The following is a 23,763-nucleotide window of genomic DNA, read 5'->3' as shown; positions in this document are numbered from 1 at the left end:
CGTTCCAGCGCTCGCTTGCCACTTTGAGTTCAACATAGACCGATCTTGGATCGGTCTCCCCAGCTCACTGGCTGTGTTGCTCCTTCTGGCACTTCTTTGTTCTTAGAGCCAAGGATGATACAACAGCGGCTGCTGTTGCTCCTCCCCGCCTTGGCCAACTACGCAGGAGGGCCTTAGGTATCTCCAGCAAAAAATGCAGGTTTCTTTAGTCTGTTTTCCTGGCCTTACGCTTTCTGCTTCGAAGGTTTCTTGAAAGTAACAGCATCTGGACGAAAAGGTCAAGCATAATTACCTTCTTACGAACCCTTCTTGGTTTGCTGTCTTTCTCCCCTCGTTCAGCTGCCGACTTGAAACTGCTGTACCTTCATGTATTTTGCCTCACTCATAGTGTGCTTTCGTGCTCTGCCTTTTATGCATGTGGGGAAGTCTAATGCAATTCAGGTGTGAGTGATCGGCAGTAATTGCCTGACCTTGCCTGACCACAGTAGCAGGACATGACAGATACACTGCTCTGGTGTGAGTCTGTTTTTTCCCAGAGCGGGCTGTCCTTGTGAAAGTGCTGGGAAAGTGAAAGGGGGGTAAGGTTCCCACATATCCTACCTGGTAGGATACCTATCCTACCAGGTAGGAAAGGTGTTGCAGGGGAGGGATACTGCGTCTCGCCATCCGGTGTCCCGCCGTCCGAAGACCCCTCAGCCAGGTGACCCTCCCGCACTGGTTCACCCCCAGGGTCTGGATCCAAAGGCGATGGCTATGCCCTGGCTACCTGAGGGAGAGATCTGTGGGGACTAGCTGGTGAGACACCTTCTGGTTTCTCACACACCCCATGTTGGAAACTTAGCAATGAAAACAGACCTCCCAGTGCACAGCGCAGGGCAAACCAATATAAGATCCCTCAATGTTTTGTATCTCTCCCCCCTCTTTACAAAATCTACAGACACCATTTTCCAGGATAACCAATTTTCTACGTAATAAAACCTCACGGGTCGGTGGAATATTCCAGCGTAACTCCAGCAAAATCAATGATGGATTTGCATGGAACCTATCAGTTGTTTTAACCCAGTCTTTCTCATAGAGGGCCCTTTTTACCTTCTCTTGATTAGTAACCAGTTTCCCTATCCAAAGATAGGTCTCTCAATGTCAAGTCCCATCTTTCTTGAATTTGACCAGGAACCTATTAGAGTTACATTTTACACCAGAGTTGTCAAATATCACCAGACTTACCCAACTCTCCATACAATGTATTGGGCAACAAATCATTCATGCTTCGAAATATGGAATGTAATCTCCATAGTACCTGCGCCCCCAAAGATGCGATTCCCAATTCAAATCTAATGGCCGAAGTCGGAATAGCATTTCCAAACTTCAGGGTCCCTCTTCACAACCCTGCTTCAAGGGTTTCCATAAAATTAACCATCTCATCATAGTATAATTCCATCCCATAGATGACTTTTGGGACAACCTTACCTTCATAGAAACAGACGGACGATTTTATTGAAACCCATGCTTATTTTTGCTCTAATTTACTCATTTGGTTATGCAGAACTGTAGCTTTCTGTCTCAGGAAAGTATGAATTCCAATCTGTGATGGTTGAGCCAAGAGAGGCAAACCCAAATAGAGCATGCTTCCTGTGTTAAAAACCGAAACCCCCTGCATGCTTCATCTCAGTGTTCTGTGTTTCCGGCCCCTCGACAGCACCATAATACGCATCTTTCCTGGGTTGACAATCAGTTCATTGTCATCTGCGTATTTCACAAATGTATTCAGTAAATGCTGGAGTCCCACCTTAGTGCTATCGAGGAGCAGGAAGTGGTCTGCATAGGCCAAACAGGGAATGCGCAGCTAACCCAATTTTGGGGTGATCATGCCCACATCAGCAAATGAATCCCCAATGTCTGAGACATGTAGATTGAATAAGCAGGGGGCAAGTGTGCACACCTGCCTCAATCCAACACAAGTTTGGATCCTACATGACATGTTCCCCTCTAGATTCAGTCTAACATGGATCCCTGCATTATCATATAGTGCCATGATTAGCCGCAGCAGCCCCCACTGCAGCTTCCATTCCCCAACATTACCCAAAGACGGCTTCTATTAACGCAGTCGAAGGTTGCAGAGAGGTCAATTGAGGCCACATAAATAACTCCAGTGCACCTTCCCAGGCTTGTAGTGCCCTCATAACTAGGCCATTAACATTAGTTGAATGGCCCGGCCTAAACCCAGTCTAAAATGTGTTAAGGTGCTGTGTTGTGGTCATCCACTCATTCAGGAGAATCAGCAATATAGAGTCAAGGATTTTACAGTCCGCGTCTATAAGAGCAATTGGACGATAGTTCCTTGCCTGATCTCTTTCTCCTCTCCTAAATATCGGAACCACATGTGTTGTTTACCAAGAAATAGGAAAATCTTAGCTTTTAGATATACTTTCAAAAACCATCATTAGGACATGAGCCCAAATAATCGGGTGACCCTTGAATGTGTCGTTTGTAATAATCGGGTGACCCTTGAATGTGTCGTTTGTCAAACCGTTAGGCCCTGCTGCTTGGGAGATTTGGGATTTTTTTTATCAACCTCAACACCACCTCATAGTCTACAGTAGGTTTCCGGTCTTTATTGTCAAAAATGGGCAGATGGTTTCCATCTCCATTGGAACCCCCTGTGTCCACCCCATAGAGATCAGAGATGAATTCAACCCATTTGGTCTCTGAAATTACATTCAATAGGCTTACAATCACTGACAATTCTTGACCATTGATGTGACCCCAAAACACCCTTAAATCCCTTTTTACCAAAGTGCAAAGCATAGCTTCAGCATCCTTTTGTAACATCACAGCTCTTCTAATTTTACAGAAATGTGTATACCTTTGTTTAAGGTGTCTAATTCTACTAGATTTTTGGGATGGTCCCAATTAGAGCACCAGATCAACCTTACACTTCACTGCATGAGCGCTTTTATTTTTGGCATGCTGTTGGTCAAATATGTGTCGATGTGTCCTAGATGGAGTACCACTCCTCATCCCAGGATTTAGATTAGCCCTTTCTTTCAGGCTACCCAGGAAAGAGTCAAACCAATGTGAATTGAACCTATAGTGTTTCCATTCTATTGTACTGGAGTTCATTAAGGACTCCAATTCCATGTTCAATATCTTAATGTATGTGGAGGCTAATCGCTTTACCTTGACCCACTGTTCTGAAATGTATTGAGGCACCTCTGATGCTCTTATTCACCATAACATCAAAATCCACTTTCAGTGCACTGTGGTCGCTCCAGAAATTTGGTATGATTTCAAGACCTTCACTGTGGTTGAACAAAAGGGAGTCAACAAAGATGTAGTCTATAGTTGACTTACTATCTCCTCTATTCCAGGTAGGCATTGTGTATACGGAGCGTTTACTCCCCTATTTAAGCAAACAAGACCATAGACTCAAGCAACAGACCTTACTTTGTCCCCCATTGTTGCTTCAAATTGTCCGAAACCATTTCAGGCAAGATCTCCTATGGGTCGTCATCCATGCTCGACAAGCAACAATCAGAATTAAAATCCCCTGCCAGAATTACCCTTCCATTCAGGACTGACCCTTGTGTATGAGTAATAACTTCCAGAAAGTAATTTAGGTCTGCCACCTCCTTATGCCAAAAAACTTTATCAAGAAGTATTTCCAGGTCCACCCACAATAAGTGTACAGACCAAGGGAAGTTTTTATGACCATCAGCAGACCTCTTGATGACCCCCTGGCTTACTCGGCTTGGCAGGTTGTACAAAAACCTCATAACCATCCACAGACAATTTTCTGAACCATCCATGTTTCCTGCAGGAAAATACAGATTACTATCCGTAAGCATGCCAATATTTTCCAAGTTAGATAGCAAATGGGTATTCCCCCTAGTATGCCATGAAAGGATTTTCAGGTATATATTGTCCTGGATCAACCCTTCAGTGCCTTCTACGGCTAAAGGCAGATCAGTTCCACAGGGCGGCTTTAACATGGGACTACTCTTCATTCTGTCGGGTAGAGCCTTTATTATATTGGCTCGATTGTCTCGATCCTGATCTGCCCGCTTGAAAAACTACCTTCAGGTTTCCACCATAGTTGTAATTATGCCTTACGGGAATCTGTTCAACCTTTGTAATTCCACCTTAAAACCCAATTTTTCCAATTTACCGCATTCAGCAATAACCAAATTAAAGACCAACTGAGAATTAAAGTGGATGCTACATTTTACCCATTGATTCCCGATCTAGAAATTGAACTCTATTCAAATCATGGGAAGTTAATAAACTCAAATTTGGGATCTCAGAAAACATTTTCAATATATTTTCATGATTCAAACACACAGGTAAGTTTAGACCCCGGAAGCTGGTCATTTTTAAAACATTCAAAGTCAAGAATTCATTACAGTGATTGACATTGCTTCCATCAGATGACTCCTTACCTCCCCAATTGTTTTTGGATATGTATTGTCCCAAACCTTCACTTCCTTTGGCACACATCAAAATACTGTGAGATCTATCATGCCCGGCCCTTGTGGTTTCCTATCCTGATTATATTGGGCATGCCTTTTAGAAACATCAGTCATAGATGGAACAAGATTGGGTACATACAGATTCTTTAAAATGGAATCCTGTTCCAAGCACAGCATAGAAGTGCCACTAACTGCCCCTAACTCTTGAAAAAAGGGGGGGTTTGTCACCTTCCACTGCCGACACCACCAAATTATGAGACATATCAGGATGATATAATTTTTTAAACAGGAGCGGTTCACTCTGGACATTTATCACAGGAGCAACCTCAGTGGCCAATTCTCGATCCGATCCCAAAGAATCCTACTTTACTTTAATTTTTTGTTTGGCCACTGAAATCCCAACTATTTTCTTCTGCTTTTTAGTTGTAGTTCCTTGGCCACCATCCAATACATCTGTTTTAACCACTACAGAACCCACTAATGGGTTGGTTTGAAATCCCATTTCAACCCTCGTCACGTGAGGACCCAATACGTCATTATTCTCCAAGGGGATGATCTCATTACAGGGTACATTTTGCAACACCTCCCCTCCCACAGTAACCATATCACCCAAGTTAGGGACATTCTCCCTCATACTTTCTTCTCCTACTGGTGTCATCACCCTATGTGCGAGTTCAACTGTTACCACCTCTAGACATTGACTCAGGTATAGTAAGATTATGAAAGTATTTACGGGAGGAGGTATTTCGTTTTTTGATATTTTTTGATTTCTTAGCCTATACCCCTTTTCATTTCTGTTGTATCCCTTTTCTCCCTTCCAGGCCTCATCTGAAGTCAGATCTATAATATCGGGTTTAATAGAGTCAATATTCACAATGACTGGGTCTTGTAATTTTTCATTCTTAACATGGGTACCCACAGTGGATCCCATTACCTCAATTGCCACAATTTCCTTAAGCTCATCAGTCGGTTGATTGTTTTTCAGCAGACCCCCCATCAGTAAGCATTCCCCAACCATTAATGCCTGTTGGCTCAATATGTATACACCACTCTTTTCCAAGCCTTCCAGTCTATTACAGATCTCTGTCATTAGTTCATTATGCATTTTCATTTTGACCCAAATATTATCATATAAGTTTACAAACAAACTGAGAACCATGTTTAATGCCGAGACAGTAGGCTGTGTTAAATAGATTCTGTCATCAGCTTCCCTGAGAGTATGGTGAACCTGCTGCCTCTTCTGAATCCTCCACTTGATCCCCTCATTAAACTCAGAATTGAGATCGTTCTCCCTCAGCAGCTGTTGTTTTTTCACGTATTCATCAATAAAATTAGTTCGATCTGTAGGTGATCCCCCAATCGATGCATCACATGTCTGTTGTATGACACTATGTGCCACCGGATCTAGGTTTGTATTTCCATTGTTTTCCACTGCTAAGTCTTCAAATGCTTAAGTCATGAAGTTCTGTATCTCTCAGCATCCTAATGTCCTCATTCATCAAGGAGTGTTGCAACCTAGCAATCCCCTTCACCGGGATTATTGATTTTATTTCAGTACTTCTGCAGGTTTTTACCAAAACAATTCATAATTTCTTGCCCTGCAATAAGTGAAAATAGAGTTAATTGCCTTCGTTTTTAGATTTTACTTTAGCCAGTGGTGTCTTTTTCCCCTCCATATGTACCAATGAGCCCACACAGACCGAACCAGAGGTCATACCATCTAGACCAGAAAAATCAAGGCTTACTGAATTTCGGTTGTCCTCTCCTAAATTGTGATGGGAGGCACCACTATTAAGTTCTCTTGGTGGCCAATACAGATTTCCTTATTAGCCTGCGGCACTTGTAGAACAGCATGCACATTTCTTTCCATGGTTGTTTCTCAATAGTGGGGTTGGCAATTAACAATTGGCTCATTAACCCCTTTGCATCATTCAAATAAGTCTAAAATGTACACAGTTAAAATCAAAATTCCTTAAAAGTTGATGCACTGGTTCCCAGAAAATTCCAAACGGGTTATAGCAGGGTGTTTAGCAATTGGATTTAAGAAGAGGAAAATAAATACCCAAAAAAGGGAAGCAAAGAAAAAAGAATAAAAGGGATAATTTTTCAGGGTGTGGAGGTATAAAGTTTAGGGCGAGCAATCAAAGGAGAGATTTCACACAGTCTACAAGGTATGGAAAGAAACCTCACACCATAGATCAAAGGAAGAAAACCCTCCAACAGTCTCGTCCTTTCCTTTCCCATTGAGCCCCCTCCTACAATCTCCAAAGATTTTTTAAACGTGCACTTAATATCCGAAGAGGAAGTAGTCCCCAGCGATTATCCTCTCGCTTTTTTTCGTTATCAGAGTCCACAATGATCCACAGGAGACCACAGGGGAACCTTTATTTCCCTACTATAGTCTTTTATGTCCTGTGGTCTGTCAAATACACACTTTGGGTTTGTTATTTTCAAAAGAAGGCTGGCTGCAACCTTTAGCGTGTCATATAATCAAACTCAGATCAAGGCAACGAACAACAGTGTTGCATGCACAGATCAAACAAGCAGGCAGGCAAACAGGTTAAACAAATGTCTCATGAATAGTTGATAAGACAGTTACCTAGTGGACTCGCATGCAAGGAATAAAATGTAACGCCTCCCCGCCAATCCCTTGCTGACCACTGCCAACCACTCAGTGCTCCACTCCATGCGGTCTCCGCACGTTACTGACGTATATATGGACTTAGCTCTGTCTCACAACAACAAGAGTCGCCTCCAGGGATAGACACTGTAAAAATACTCCAAAGTCCACTGCAGCCACTGCCAACCACTCAGTGCTTCTCTCTGCGCTGCGTGCGTTACTGATGTACATATGGGCTTAGCTCAGTGTCACAGCAACAGGAGCCACCTCAAGGGATAGACACTGTAAAAATACTCCAAAGTCCATTGCAGCCACTGCCAACCACTCAATGCTCCACTCCGCGCTGATGTGAACTATAGATTCTGCCCTGTGTCTGACAGTTTGGGTTGCAAAAAAAAAGGATTAAATGGGAGGGAAGGAAGAGAGATTCATGGACACCATAATTTCTATGTTATTAAGATGATCCAAATGTCTCTGCCCACAATGGATGAGTGAAGATAGTAGCTGGCTCTTGTGAGGAATAGCATTGCACTGTAGTCTTCTTGACTGATGAAAGACAAGCCTGCCATCTGGTACATTTAGTGCACATTTGATGATACAAATGTGCAGCTGGCATTAAGGAACAGGATCTGTTTTACAACCATCAACAAATATTTATTATAGACAGAAGAATGCTATTTTTAACACTACTAATACTTCACTTGCAAAAAGCAAAGGCGATCACTGTCTCTTAGAGTATTCCCTTTGCTATTCAGGCTCATAGGTAGGTTATAGTGCATTAACTATTTGTTATAGGTTTCCACACCTGCAAAGTTGTAATGACCCCCAATGACACCAAAGCACCCATCCCACTCCTGAATGCTATAGAACAGAAATGTTCCTCCTTCATTTTAAACAAAGATACAACATATTCATACTGTTATTCTGACAGAACCCAGTGGAGCAGATTTTAATTGTATCTAATGCAGAAAATCTTCTGTATCTACTGTGGTCCCTCTGCTCACCTCTGCTCAAACAACACTAAATAAATCAAGTGTTACTCCATGACATTCTGGAGAATAGACAATTCTAGAAATATCAGCCTACCATAGAGGTTACGAATGCGTGAAACAGCAAATAACCCAGAAAAATGAAACATCAAATATCCTTACTATGGGGGTCATTACGACCCTGGGGTTAAGGGTTTAACAGCGCTGTAAAAGGTGTCCACGCTGTTAAACCCTTAACGCCTGATTACGAGGTCCCTTTGCGGGACCCGACCTTAACGGCTGGTCTACACCAGCCATTAAAGTAGGGACCCGCAAAGGGACCTTGGTGCTAAGTACGGTACCGCAATTTGCGGTACCATACTTAGCGCCTTCCCCAGTCCCATTGAGCCCTATGGGGCGAAAATGGGAATGGGGAAGGGCCATGGTTCAATGGGGAATTACCGCCCCGCCAACCTTGGAATGAGGTGGTAATTCCCCATTGAACCATGGCGGACCCGTTACAACACCAGCACCAACCATGGTGCTAATAGCGCATGGTTTAGCGCCAGTGTTGTAATGAGGGCCTAAATATCAGAATAATCTGAGACTGGCTTTGGGTCTCTGTCATATGGGCCTCTTTCCGAGTACGGCGGTCTGGAAACAAGGGTGTCGGTAAGCCTACCAGCACCCCTGTTTCCGGGCTGCCACATTCCAAGTCTGCCTGCAGGGGCCATTGCGCCCGGCAGGTCTGGCCCTGCCATGAGCAACGGCCTCTGAAGGCAGAGTTGTCACGGTAGCAGCGGCACCATTAGCAAAGGTTGTGGTGCTTCCGAGTCCCCATTCCCGTGGAGTCTTATGGGACTCCACGGGAATGGGGACTTACCAAATCCGACACCTGACTTAGCGTGCCGCCGGGACTTTTAATGTCCCAGTGGAACTGGGAATTCAGGTGCCGGAAACTGTGTATTGGGTCAGCAGCAACTTGCCGGCTGCATTGGCGGGTTACCGCCAACCTCGTACTGATAGTCTCCTTCCCAAATTGCCTACACCAATACTGTAGCTCAATTTCTAAATATTTGTATACAAAACAGAACACACATATTTTCATGAAAAAACCTCCAAATCACCCATACACAGAATCATTTTGGAGAACAAACTTTTTTGCAGTTTTCACTTTACATGAAATCCTTGGCCAGTGTCTTACATTCCCTAATTTTGGGAAATATCTGAATGTTTTGCTCATACGTTAGCAGATGGCAAATGAGTATCCACCCAAGTAATATGCAATTTTTCTCTCCATTTGTATTTTTCTGGCATTGCGGTTTGCTGAAAGATGTACATTCTGTGTGTGCCTTCATTTCATGCATTTAAATCTGCTCGCAATCTGATGTAATGGACCCCAGATGTCTTAAACTTGTCATAACTGTTTGCTTTTCGATACTGCTTTTGTTTCAGGTGTCTGTTTGTTTTGCGTTAAGTACCTTAATGGTTGCTGTCACTTATAATGGTGTGAACTTTATTGATGTCCTTTAGAGATGGCATGCAGTGTGTCAGTGTTTTTGTTTAGCCGATTGCCATCTGAGGATACCAGCTTGACGCAGCATTGAACATTGCAGGGGTAGGTCTGCTAATGCCGCTGGGTAATTCAGCTAGATGTTAAATGCTTGTTTTCGTGAAGGATTTTATTATTAACCATTTTATTAATGAACATAACGCACTCACTCAATAAGTAGCTTAATTATAAAGTCTGGGTTACATCTGATGACTGATAAGGTGCATGGTTGCATTTGTGAGTGCACTACGCATTTGATGACAGCAACTGGCTATGTGGGGCTACAGCTTACCCATTATTCAGGCCTTATGATGGCATTATTGGGCATTTGAAACTGGGTTTGGCATGTGATGGCAACACCCACAAGGCGAACCATTAGATGTGGTGACTGAGCAGGCATATAGATGGGTTGTGGGGGGTTGTGAATGTATCACGCTGGAGGTGTATGTGAGGGCGGCCAACGTTTTGAACCGCATCACTGGAAAAGTGGCCATTGCTTCTGTTCTTAGATGATTTATAAGTGTAGCCCCTTTTGAAATGTTCATGCCACCTTTGAAGATAAGGTGAAATGAGCATTTCTTAAAGCAGCACAAATGAAACAAGCGCATTCCCTGCAGTCGTTTCATTTGTACAGTTTTTTGAGAATCTGCACCTTTATTTTGATAAAAATATAATTTTCACATAAGGAAAGGCAAGGGATAACATGTGATAAATGCCATAACATAAATGCAACCCTTTACAGACAGATGAAACACTTTCCCTATCTAGGCTAGGGATCATTTTCAGAGACTAAGGGAGGTCCGTTAGTGCAGATTTAGTCAGGCTTTTGTGGAAAATAGTTACCGTTTTCAAAAATGTTCAAAGGTTTAGCTTCTGGAGTTCCAGTGGAACTCAAATCATAGAAGACCTTGGTGATGATGAGTAGATGCAGAGATGACGATTGAAGTGAAGAAAAGACTCACCAGTGCCAGAGCCAGAGATTCGGGAAAGCAATAACCTGGATTCTAAAAGCAGTTTGGTTGCAGGTGGTATAGCGAATTTCAGTGGCGGTGACTGCACACTTTTTGGTGACCACCACGCTCTGGTGCAAGGGTGTCCCTCGATGCTTGAAAAGAGTGATTATTGATAATTTGGTGGTTCCCATAGAAAAACGAAAAGGTGATGGCTGGAAGGTTTTGAATAAATCATAACCACATGCACATCCCTGGTTTGCCTGGGTTGCCCACAACTGTGCCCGTGGTTTTGATTTATTCAAAACCTTCTAGCCATCACCTTTTCGTTTTGCTAAAGTCACCCCAGGTCGGACAGGTATGCCCAGATGTCGGTCCTGGGTCCCATCGTTTTTCAGAACCAAGCCATTACAGAAGGGGACAAACCATAAGCAAATCAGTCTTGGTCCTACCCTAAAAGGGGCAGTCCAGCCCAAACTGCTAAGTCACATCCCTTCTGCACGAGACCACAAGCATCCCCAGACATATTTCAGCCTTGTTGGGCGTCATCACTGAGGAGCAGCTTGGGTCTCTAGGCCCTGCAGAATCGGGACCCACGTCTGGGAATATCCGTCGCACTCGGGGTGACTTTAGCAGAACGAAAAGGTGATGGCTGGAAGGTTTTGAATAAATCATTACCACGGGCACAGCTCTGGGCACCCCTCCAGATCATCGGTCTTTGCCTGCCAAGCCATTACAGAAGGGGAAAGACCATATGCAAATCGGGCTTGGTCCCACACCAAAAGGCCTTTTTCTTGAAACTCATACCACCAATTGTTAGGTATGGCTTTTGTAAATAGTGTTTTTTAGCAAATGTTTGAAATGGACTATGCCCTTAAGGATGTTTTTGTTGTTGAATTTTCTGTTTTGTAGTGCGTTTATTACCCTGATGAAATTGTTTGGGAACCCTGACTTCTGGACCAAAAGTCATAGGGCCTCATTACGAGGGGCGGTAAGGGTTAACGGGCATCGGTAAGGAGACCGGTGCCGGTAAACCCTTACCGCCCTATTCCGAGGTCCCTTAGTGGGTCCCGATATGGGCACCTGGTTTTAGCAGGCGCCCTTAGCGGGAGCCGCTAAGCGACCCGGGAGCTAATAACGGGCCCGCAATTAGTGGGCCCGTTTTTAGCTCCATCCCCATTCCCATTGAGCCCTATGGGGGCGGGAATGGGAATGGGGAATGGTTCTTGGAATGGGGACTTACCGGGTCCTCCAAGGTTGGAATGACCCGGTAAGTCCCTATTTCGACAACCCGGACCCGGAATGTGGTAAGGGGGCAGCCATGGTGCTAATAGCGCCATGGCTACCGCCAACCTCGTAATGAGGCCCATAGGCTCATGAAGTCTTACATTGTGAATTATGTGTTTGTTTGTGCAATTTTATTATTGATTGAGAATGAGTTTTTGATGGTGTGATTGATATGATTGAGTTTTTGACTTGCATTAATTGACACAACAGGTGTCTGCTGAATTGTTTTAACAACATTTTTAAACCTTTCTTCTTACATCAGTGGTGGGCCGTTGATTGGGTTTTGACTCTGTTTTTGGATTCATTGTAATATTAATTTTCTATTTGTAAAAAAAGACCTTTAAATGAAAAGTTTCTTTAATGAATATGACCTAGAATAGTTCCTCTGTTGCTTTTCTTGTTTCCCCCTGATTCTATGTTAAGGGGTACACGCTTTTTCTGTTTCATTTATTTTGTTTCTGATTTTGATGGGAGACCGTTATCTTTTGTGAAAATGTCCTAAGGAGTATTTGCTATAGTTCCAGTGGAATTTATTCCATAGAAGACCATTGTGGATGGTGAGGGGAAGCAGAGATAAAGGTTCCAGGAAGGAAAAGACCTGCAGCAGCGCCAGTCAGGAGAGCAATACCCAGAGTCCAAAGAGCTGGTCTATAGATAGTGCTTTTGTGTTTTCCAGAGGCAGTCACTGCGTAGGTTGTTTGGAGACCAACTGGGATGCCAGTGATTACACACCAGTGCATGACAGTTTGGTAGTTCCCGTGCGTAGGGTCCAGGGCAGAGAAACTGAAAGGTGAAGAGGCTGTGGTTGATGGTAGTCGGTTCTGTAGGGCTCCTCCATCATCCTCATGCAAAGGATTAGGCTTCTGAGGCTGGGGTGCGGATGAGCTACCCACAGGGAAGAATATATAATGATGATTTGCTCACAAAGTCACACCGGAAACAAGCCAACCACAGCATGACAAATGTGGGACAGGGTTAGTATTTCAGGTGCATGATATAGAGGAGCACAGATACACCAAACACATGTCCTTGGATGTAGATGTCCAGATGGTGCAGACAGTCTTCAGATTCCCAGTAGTAAAGAGACTCCTACTTTGGGATCTGGCAATGGAGGCTTTCCCAGGGGATTCACAGAGACAAGGCTTGTGTGCAGGAGCTGTGATCCATTTGTCCTCATCAGATATCAGGCTAGCAGTGCCATAGTCAGCTTTCTGCTAAACTTGGTGCAAAGCAACGGTCCTTCCCCGAGCAGAAGGTCTTCCAGGAGTGCATGTTCAGAGTTTCAGCTGTATACAACGTGTGTGAGAAAGGGAGTCTGCTGTTGTTATCCTCAGAAAGCAGTGAGTGAGCACAGCACACAATCATACACTAAGCATGTTTCAAATAGAAGTGTGTTGAGCCAATATTTGATCATGCCTGCATGCACACCCGGCCCCTCAGGAAGTAATCTCATACAGAAAGGATCCACACTATCCTGGACAGGCACCTGCCAGTCAATACTGGTTTCAGGGGTTCTATGTGAAAATGTCCCCAGGGAAAAAGTCACCAGGTAGGTGTTTTTTTCTCTGCACCCCTAAAAGAAAGCCTCCCCCACGTAATCTAGGACAGGTAATAATTACTATTCTATCTCCAGTCCTAGAATATTTGTGGAAAGTGCTTGAATTTCATGGCAGTGCAAATTTGGAGAAATGTCGCCCCCTGGCGACCTTTTCCCAGGCGACTTTATCACTGGATGACATTTCAGGCTGACTAAAGCCCTTAGTTCTGGGTTACAGGCATCCATTGGTCAAAGATGTCCCCCTCCTCACACACAGAAAGAGGAACAAGGGATAACCAAGTGACTCCTAAAGTCTCTGAGGTCAACAAAGACGAGTTCCATTTTGTAAAATGAAGGAGTGGTTTAAAATGGAAACAGGCATGTAAAATTGTTTCCATTAAGTGGATCATTTTACATGAGGCAAAAATTGACCACTGGCCTAGCCAATTGACCAACATTGAGGGGGTACTTTCTCTGGGAAACTATTGGTACCTTTGTGGTACCCCTGCCTTAGTCATTATGATTTGGGCGGTGCAGGAAAAATGTGGCAGAATGATCACATACCACCGAATTCCTGCACTGCCCAACTACAAGTTTGGTGGAAGGTCCTGCAACCATGAGTTGGAGGTAAATCCGCTTACATTCTGCCTGTTTCCAGCAGAATTACCGCAGCGTTAATTCCGCCCTGGTAATTCATCTGAAAAAGCCTGCAAAGTCCAAAGGACTCTGAGAAAATTGTGATTTACTCCGCCACTGCCACTTGTAATTCAGTGGTAAATTTGCCAGACCAAGTGGCAGTAACTTTAATTCCGTTGGGTGGTGTTCTGGCAGATTTCCCGCTGGAATACTGCCCAGCTTGTAATGACCCCCACGTGATCTCTTAAGGAAGAGCACCCACAAATAGAGCCCACTCTGTAGTAAAGTATCTATGAGGCATTTAGTGGTAAATACTTAAGTTTATTTGGAGAGCCCCCGGAGCGTATGGCCACTGGGGTAGCTTCACATTCAAATGGTAATGGAATGGCTACATTCCAGAACCATACAACACATATGTAACTATAACACGTAAGAAACCCAAGCATCCCCCTCCCTTATAGCATAAAAGAAGGATGTAAGCAAAGAATGAACATGAAGTAAAAAAAACAAAGGAAGGGTTTTGTCAATTAGAAGAGGAGGAAAAAATAAAATACAAGAACAGGAAAATATAACTGAGATAAAAGGATACATCTGTGTCCCCTTGGGTATCCAAACGCAACTCAATAATAAATATAGTCATTGCTGAAATTCTGGATCATCCTGCGGTTTCTCTTGGATAATATGCCTCCTGAAACATCACTCCTACTTCCAACCTCATTGTCTCTCCTGTTAGAGCCGCTGTCCTGTGTTGTCTTATCTGCATGGTCTGTCACCACTTGAGTATCTGACCTACTGATACTTGGCATATTGGAATCCCTTTCCACCCTTACAACATCATCACATGACCACTTTTTTCCATCCTCCAATAAAACTGATTTTCCAGAATAACTCTGTACTCTTTGTGGCGACCTGAACCTGGATTCCCTTTTTAACATTTTCTTGGGCTCCTTGATACATACCCAGTCTCCACTTCTGATTTTGTTCTCTTTCACTCCATTTCTTTTTTTTGTCAAATTATTTTTATTGAAATATTGATCAAACATGAAATTCATCGCAGAACATAAGACAATGATAAATCATTAATCAAACAGCTTAATCAACACTTCGAAATTTCATTTTAACATAGGTATAATTCATCTATGCTTTGTAAAATCTCCAGTAAACGCTGGGAGGAAGCTTGCTTGAAACATCAAAACTTTAGCGAGAGGAAAGTAGGAGAAGAAGAGAGAAGGAGAGGGAAAAGAGAAAAAAAAAAAGAAAAAAAAGGGATTTATGCATATAGCCTTCACATCACCAGCATTAATATCAACATTAACATTATTCTGGAGAATGACCCTTCCACATGAATCCAGGTTACCCCAGCGTAGCGTATAGTTCATAATCCAGGGCTGTCATGGTTTAAGAAGATATTTAATCAGTTTGAGTTGAAAGAACATGTGTTCCCTTTCGGCTAAGTACTCCAGGAATGGGCTCCAAGTCCTGGAGAATTTGGATGCCTTGCCGTTTATTGATGCTGTTAGTTTTTCCATTCCAAACAGTTCCCAAACCTTCACCCACCAGTAGGCTACATGAGGGCCCTTCACCTCTTTCCAAAATCGAGCCCTTGTGAGTTGGGATGCCATGAGTAAGTGGGTGATCAAATCCATCTGGGACCCGATTGTGGATATGATCCATCATCTGGCGTGTCAACTAACAGCATTATAAGAGGGTCCATAGGGAGCAGCACTCTGCATATATCTTTGATCTTCGACCTGATTTCAAGCCAGTAGGATTGAATGACTGGGCAGTGACACCACAAATGGCCCAAATCTCCCCTCCCTCCACACCGGTGCCAGCACGTGTGAGGGTAGTCTGGGTTCATTGCGTGTAACCTTTGGGGGGAGAAGTACCAACGAAAGCAAAGTTTTACCGCACATTCTCTTACTGCCGTGCACCTTGAAGATCTATGAGCTCTAGCCCAAATCCTTTGCCAATATTCATGGGACACGTCGATCCCCAAGTGCCTCTCCCACGCTGTGGTATAGTTAAGTTGCTCGTCCTCCGGGATTGCCTCCAGGAGACGGTAGCAGGTAGTTATTCTATGTGTTTGTTGACTTTCTGAAGCTGTCAATTCCAGTGCCGTAGGGGGCCTATTAGCTGCCTTTCTTATGGTAGGATTGGTTATCCAGTGGCGGATCTGTATGTATCTAAACCTTTCTGTTTCTGGGAGAGTAAACTTTTCTTTACATTGGGCAAAGGTCAGGGGCTGATTATCTGCATAGAGATCTTGCAGTTTCAAGGAGTTCCCTTGCGACCAAAGTTGGAATGAGTTAGGTTGAAGTCCAGGGGTAAAGGCTGGATTCTGCGTGATAGGGGAGAGTGGGCCAAGACCCAGTGGAAGCCCTCTTTGCAAACAGAATCTATCCCAACAGCGGAGTGTCACCACCGTGGAGTGGAGAAGGGAAACTTGATAGGTGCGCGCTTCTCGTGGAAGGAAGGGCAGATGGGAGAGAGGGATCGTAAGAGAGTATTGCTCAATGTCCTGCCATTTGGGGGCCACTGTTGGATTAGACCAGCTCAGGATGGCAGCAATTTGAGCTGCTCGATAATATCGGGGAATAGAGGGGAGACCTAGACCACCCAGATGCTTACTCCGAGTTAAGAGCTTACGCGGTATTCTTGGCATTTTCCGTTGCCAAACAAAACGGCCCACTTCTTTCTGTAGATCAAAGAGGTCCCGTTCAGGAATCAATATGGGGAGTGCCTGGAATGTGTACAGGAGTCTAGGGAGCAAGACCATTTTAACTGCGCAAATGCGCCCTAATCAGGATATTTCTTTTGCGGCCCATTTCTGTAACGTTTCCTTAGACGATTTCAATAAGCTGGGGATATTGGCCTTCCTCAGTCCCGTAAATGTTGGGGTCAAGTATACACCAAGGTAAGTAATGGTTGTACTTTCCCAGTTAAGAGAATAGGCTGTCTGGGGAGTGCTCAGGGTTTTAGGGAGTTCTGATGGATTCAGGCCTGTCTATTTGGCCATGTTTATTGTAAAGCCCGAAATCTTTGCAAATTGGGCGAGTAGGTCCATAATGGGAGGAACTGAGGTCTGAGCTTCTTTCAGAAAGCAGAGAACATCATCTGCGTATAATGCAATTTTATGGCACTGCTTTCCTATCTCGAACCCCTGGATCTTTGGGTGGAGGTGAATTCTCTGGGCTATGGGTTCCATTGCTAGCGCAAATATCAATGGGGAGAGAGGGCACCCCTGCGTGGTTCCTCTACACAGAGGAATTGGAGATGTGCAATGGGAATTAACTCGGACCTTGGTGCAGGGAATCTGGAAGTTTGACAGAATTAATTTAGAAAATCTCCGGCCAAATCCAAAGGTTCTCAGCACCAAGCTCATGTAGTCCCATGACATGCTATCGAGCGCCCTATGGGCGTCCAAGGACAGCAGGGAAAAAGGGCCTGGGAGGGAAGGGGCAAGAACAATCAAATCAATTGCCCTACGAATGTTAATGAGTGCAGAGCGGCCCTGAATGAACCCCGTCTGGTATCTATTTATAACTGCTGGTAGGACTTCTCCCAGCCGCCGGGCTATGATTCTGCTAAATAATTTTGCATCTGTATTGAGTAGGGCTATAGGATGGTAGGATGTGCACTCTGTTGGGTCTTTTCCAGGCTTCAGAATTAGGGTTGTGGCCGATTCCGCCATAGATTGTGTAACCAAGCCTGTTTCCGACAGAAAGATGAATCATTTTGTGAGGTGAGGTTTAAGCTCCACAGAAAAAGTCTTGTAAAATGTATTTGTAAATCCGTTTGGACCAGGGGCCTTACCTAGAGGGAGAGCCTTAATTGCCAACTCCACTTCCTGGGCAGTTATCGGGTCTTCTAACAACTCTCGTAGGATCTGTGAAATTTGTGGGAGGTTTGACCTTGCTATAAAATCTTTGGAAGCTTGTGGATCTCCCACATGTGCAGAGGTATGTTGCCTGAAAAATTTCTCGATAGTTTTAAGGTTGCCATCTTCCGAAGAGACAAACCGCCCTCCCTCGTCTCGCAAAGTATCTATTATATTTTGTCTTGTCTGTTTTTATTAACTTGGCCACTAATAGTTTGTTCAGCTTGTTCCCCCTTGTGTAGAAATATTGCTTGGTGAGCATCATTGAGTAGGCTGCTCTCCCCATGTGGTGCGCTTCAAGCGCTCTTTTCGAAATTCGTAAGTCTCTTAGGGAGCGCTGTGAACTTTTATCCTTATGAATCGCCTCTAGCCTATGGGCTTCGGCTTCTATCTGCGCTTGAAGGAGTTTTATAGCTCGTCCTCTCTGTGTTGCCTGTTCAATCAGATGTCCCTTAATTACTGCTTTGCCTGCATCCCATATGTGCCCCAATTCATACCCGCTATGTCATTTTTGTTGTCATACATTTCCATAGCCTCTCTTACATGGATTCATATTAGTGGATTGTCTAATACGAAATCATTCAATCTCCAGGGTAGTTGCTGGGATAGGGTCGCCTGAAGCGAGGCAATGGTTAGTCTTACCGGGGCATGGTCTGAAAGAGCTTCTGGGAGGATTTCTGCATTGGTCACCAAAGGGATTAGTGAATATGAAATAAAAAACATATGAAGTCTAGAGAACCCTCCGTGTACAGTGGAGAAATAAGTGTAATCCCGTTCATTTTGGTGGATGTATCGCCATATCTCAATGAGGGAATGATCCTGAAATCGTGTGGTGAGTTCTCCAAAATTGCTTTTATCATTAGCCGTTGCTGGTAGGGTTTTTATCTACTAAAGGATTTAGGACCACATTAAAGTCACCCCCTAGGATAACCTCCCCCTCTGCGTGGTCAAACAGCACTCTAGACAATTTTGCGAAGGATATATCCTGTTTGGATTTCGGGGCGTATATAGAAACCAAAGTGATTTTACACATGTCTACCATGGCTACAACCAACAGGAATCTCCCCTCTTCATCCCGAACCACTTCCAATACCTTAAGAGACATACCTTTGTGAACCAAGAGGGTGACCCCTCGTTTTTTTTGGCCACTGGAGGCAAACAATTTCATGGGATACAATTTATTGTTAAGGTGGAATTCATCAGCGGGACATAGATGAGTCTCCTGAAGGAACAGAAATGCTGCATCTAGGGTCAATAGTTTATGAAACAGAAAAACAAGGGGGGGGGTTCTTGGAATCTTTCTACCAGCACAAACACAGCCCAATGACCTGTTCTTGGGTGAGTAACCCCTGGGAGAGACTCTACCAAGTCTTTAGCTCACTGTCCCTTTCACAGAGAACTTGAAAACAACAGGGAAAGCTTGGAAAGCTAAAGTGCACAGTAAAACCGTGATCGTCCTTTTAACCGTTAACAAGGAAAACTTATGGTAACACAACAACAACGGTTATACTAGGAAGGTAGATATTCTAGGTGCATCGTAAGTATGCTAACAAATTGATCAATTGGAGTGCTCACACTCAAACACAGAGAAAGAAAGGGCCACCCAACTCGGCGTACCTAACCCTAAGGAAGAACACCCTAGCCCTGGCGGGGGTGTCTATCCCTGGGTAGCGCGTGGTGTATCGCCTACTAAAAAGAGAAGACATTTCCCTGCATATCAGTCTTTGTCCTGCCCAGGGGCAGTCCAAAGACTAGGCAATTCTCCTCTGAACAAGAGTACCAACAGCAACCCCATACACGTGTTTCAGCCTTGTTGGGCATCATCGGTGAGGTGAAGCTGTGCCTCTCTAAGATCAGTGAGCAAGGGGTCCACGTCTGAATTGCCCTTTTAACTTAGGGTGAGACCCAAAGTTAATTTATGCAAAACAAGGGGGTGTCTGGGAATCTCTCTACCAGCACGAACACAGCCCAATGACCTTCTCTGTGAAAAGAACAGTGAACTAAAGACTTGGTTGAGACTCTCCCAGGGGCCATCCACCCAAGAACAAGTCAATGGGCTGTGTTCGTGCTGGTAGAGAGTTTCCCAGACACCCCTCTGTTTTGCATACCAAGTAACTTTGGGTCTTACCAAAGAAGCATACAATAAATAAAAAAAGAAGAAAAGATCAAAAAGCATCATTGAGGCTCCGACAAGCCTCAATTCCCAATTGAACTTTAACCGACCAGTAGACATCTCGGGCACCATCCATTCAGATGCCAAAATCTGCCAAGTAAAGAGAACTTTCTATACCCTTAGTCAGATCCCGTGGTTGGCAATCCTTGGCTTGTGAACAGGCCAGCCCCGGGTTTCACCACTTTGAACAATTTCAGTATGGGGTCCTAACCCCAATGGTCAGGCAGTCGAGCATAAGAACCCAAGGAAAAATATAGTAGGCTGACGCGACAAGTTTCCAGGTCAACCCATCGGCGAGTGACGTCTCCGGGGGGGAGCACCACTGCTGAATAAAAGCGAGCAGGGAGTCCCACATCTTCCAGTTCAGTGACATTTCTTCAGGTAGGCTTTTAAGTTCAGTCAGCTGTGGGACTGTCTCCCTCTACCACCAGGGGAGGGTCAGATTCATCTCGCCTTTCAACTGTTTCAATGGGGTTCTCGTCCTGGTGGAGACTTGTCTCTACATGACGCCATCCTCGGGGCTTTCTTCGTTTGTCCTTTGGGGTGGGGCTAAATGCAGGTTCAGGCACCTCCCGGGTGTGGGACCCCGAGGGGTCTTCGCCGGGTGCTTCCAACATCAAGCTTTTCGCTTCAGCCTCCGAGGAGATTACGTAGTGATGGTTATGAAGATCAAAGAGTAGCTTACATGGGAAGCCCCAGCGGTACCGTATCTACTTAGCCCTCAGCCAGGCCGTCACCCTCTGAAGGCGCCTCCTGTTCGCTAGGGTATACGGAGAAAGATCCTGGAAAAGTTGCACAGACGCACCTCGAAACTGTGTTGAGGATGAGTTTCTGGCCACCTGCATGATCTTTTCTTTCTGGCGTAAGAAATGCACACGCGTGAGGACGTCCGGTAGTAGGTTTCTTTTGAGCTGGGTTGAGGAGTATACTCAGTGGGTTCTATCTCCTGGTCCAGGACCTGTCGGGGAATTCCCCGAAGTTGCACCTTTCACTTCATTTCTACAATCATATTACTCTTTATTTTGCTTGTTTCTCTCTCACCCTTCTTATAATTTGCTAAATGTCAAAATGTCCTTTACTTGTGTTCATGAACATCCATGCAGGTCTCAAACGATTGGATGCTAGACTACCATGCATCATAGTAAATGTCTCTACATCTGTGGGGGAATGTGCAGTTGTTCTATAAGTACAAAGAGCATCCTTAAGAGTTTCCCTCCATGGAAGCAAGTTGGCTACAGCCAGTTGAATTACACCCTTTACAAATCTGTTCATTCTTTCAACAACACCATTGACCATGGGATGATGGAGTGATGTAGTTATATGCTCAATTGCCCTATCCTTTAAAAACAATTGAAATTCAAGTGAGGAAAATTGATACCCATTGTCAGAAACTATTTCTTTGGGATCCCCTTCTCTATTAAAAATCTCATTCAAAAAGCTCAATATTTACCCAGTGGTGACATTCCCTTCCACAACTCCCCACTTGACCCACTTTGAGGTATAGTCCAATAGAACCACAATGTAGATTTTGACAGTATCTAGGTTTTCGTACGGCCCCATGACATCAATCGCCAGCTTTGACCACACTTTTACTGGGAATCTCCACTGGTTGTAAGGGTGTTTTCCTCACAGTTTTTACTTTATCGCTTGCCGCACATGTAATACAGTTCCTGACACTTTCTTCCATATACCTCCACATTCCTGGCCACCAGTAAGTGCTCCTCACTCTTTGCTTGGTTAAGCTTCTTCCCATACGTCCTTAATGGGCCAATGTTATTATCTTTCCCCTCAAATTTGTGGGAGGGATGACATGGTCTCCTCTATAAATATGTGTTGAGTCCATGGATATCTCATCTTTTATTTGAGCATATGCTCCTAAGCTTTGATCATAGTCTTTCCATTCACTGTTTATGGCTTCTCTGAGGCCCACTTTCTCCGGTTCAACTCCAGCTGTATCTTTCCACTCTTCTTTTGTAATGCTCGGATTTGTCATAGCTACAATGTCATCAGGCTCAGATCCCATCCCTGACACAGTGTCTGCATTTTCACAATCCCATGGCAATCTGGAGAAACAGTCAGCAACCAAATTCAGTTTGCCTGGAGTATAACATATGCATATGTTGTATTGCATTATATCTAGAATCCAACGTCTAACCCTGGGTGATATTAAATATGGAGCCTTGGATTGCAACACATGTACTAATGGTTTATGATCTGTTTTGAGTAGTATGGGCAGCCCCCACACTAAATTCCTGAAGTGCTCCAAAATCCATTTTACTCCCAAAGCCTCTCTCTCTCAATTGTGGACTAGTTTAATTCTGCACCCTTCCGGATTTTTGATGCAAACACAATTGTTACTAATCCTTTGTCTTAAACTTGCTCCAATACTCCCCCTAGACCAATCTAGCTGGCAATCACAGATATCCTAGTCTTTGCCTTGCAGTAAAACATTCCTAACGTAGGGGCATCATTGATTGCAGTTTTTATCTGTTCAAATTCCCGTTTACACTCATCTGACCACAAAAATGTTGCGCATTTCTTCATTAATTCTCTCATACACTTGGTTTTGTTCATGTAATCACGCATACATTTAGAGCAGTACTCTGTCAGGCCCAAAAAACGTCTCAATTGGTCCTTGTTGTCCGGCTCCGGAATGTTCATAATGGAATTTATTAACTCCCTCCTGGGGCTAATACCATAAGCATTGATGGAATGGCCCAAATATGATACTTTGTCACACTTAATCTTACACTTTTCCAACTTTAAGGTGAGTCCACTTTTTTGAATTACTTGTAATACTCCCGTCAGTTTAGCATCGTGTTCTTCTTCCATCTTGGCAGATATTAAAATGTCATCTTGGAAGCAATATACTCCCTTAAGGCCTCTGAACAAATGCAACATTAGCCTCTGCCACAGCCGAAGCAAGGCCAAATGGCATCCTCTTGAACATGAAGGCACCTAGTGGAGTGATAAACGATGTCAAACACTTGGACTCTTCCTCCAGTGCTATCTGATGGTATGCCGAGGATAGGTCTATCATGGTGAAATATTTGGCTGGCTTCATGGTCGACAACAACTCCCCTATGTTTGGAAGGGGATGTCTATGTGTCCAGATATTTTTGTTAAGATCTCTGAGATCTACACACATTCGTATGGCCCCATCTGGTTTCTTCACTAACATTATAGGGGCTAGCCATTCTGAGCTTTCTATAGGCTCAATTATACTCTGTTCACACAATCGAGAGAGTTCCTTTTCTAATGCTTCTTTTGTGCCGATGGGAACGCCCCTTACTTTATGTGTTATGGGTATTGCTCCTTTTCTATCTTATGTTGAAACCCTTTCAGGAGTCCAATTTGTTCATTAAACACTTTGGGGAACTGTTTGGCAAGCACACCTTTGATGTCATTATTATCTTTCAAAACCCTCAAAATAGGAACTTCTTCACCTAGGTGAATCCTAACTCGTAGTGTGAATTACTCTTCCCATCCCACTACAGATGAACCATTCTTGGCTACATATAACTTGCAGTAAGTTTCTCTGTCACGGAAACGCAACTTCACCCAAGTACATCCAATGATATCTATGGGAGTTTTACCATATCCCGTTGCTCTCACCCCCGTTTATTGTATCTCTTGAAGGTTGCCAGATAGTACTGTGACAAATGTGTCAACATCCACTTTGGTGTATGGTGTG

At 44.1% G+C, this 23,763-nt stretch overlaps 1 protein-coding gene across 1 annotated transcript; it reads right to left on the bottom strand.

Moving 5' to 3' along the window:
• Nucleotides 1–22,472: 22,472 nt before the first annotated feature.
• On the bottom strand, nt 22,473–22,901 carry LOC138452849 (uncharacterized). The gene has a single exon (XM_069605197.1). The coding sequence runs from the start codon at nt 22,899–22,901 to the stop codon at nt 22,473–22,475; it is 429 nt and encodes a 142-aa protein (XP_069461298.1).
• Nucleotides 22,902–23,763: the final 862 nt, after the last annotated feature.

Source organism: Ambystoma mexicanum, chromosome 4p (genome assembly GCF_040938575.1).
Source record: "Ambystoma mexicanum isolate Mex_15411 chromosome 4p, UKY_AmexF1_1, whole genome shotgun sequence".
Lineage (NCBI taxonomy): Eukaryota > Metazoa > Chordata > Amphibia > Caudata > Ambystomatidae > Ambystoma > Ambystoma mexicanum.
This window is presented reverse-complemented; position numbering and strand designations above follow the sequence as displayed.

Bases quoted from the DNA above. Each gene is read 5' to 3' on its own strand.
- LOC138452849 (XM_069605197.1), bottom strand. From the start codon at position 22,901: ATGGAAGAAGAACACGATGCTAAACTGACGGGAGTATTACAAGTAATT.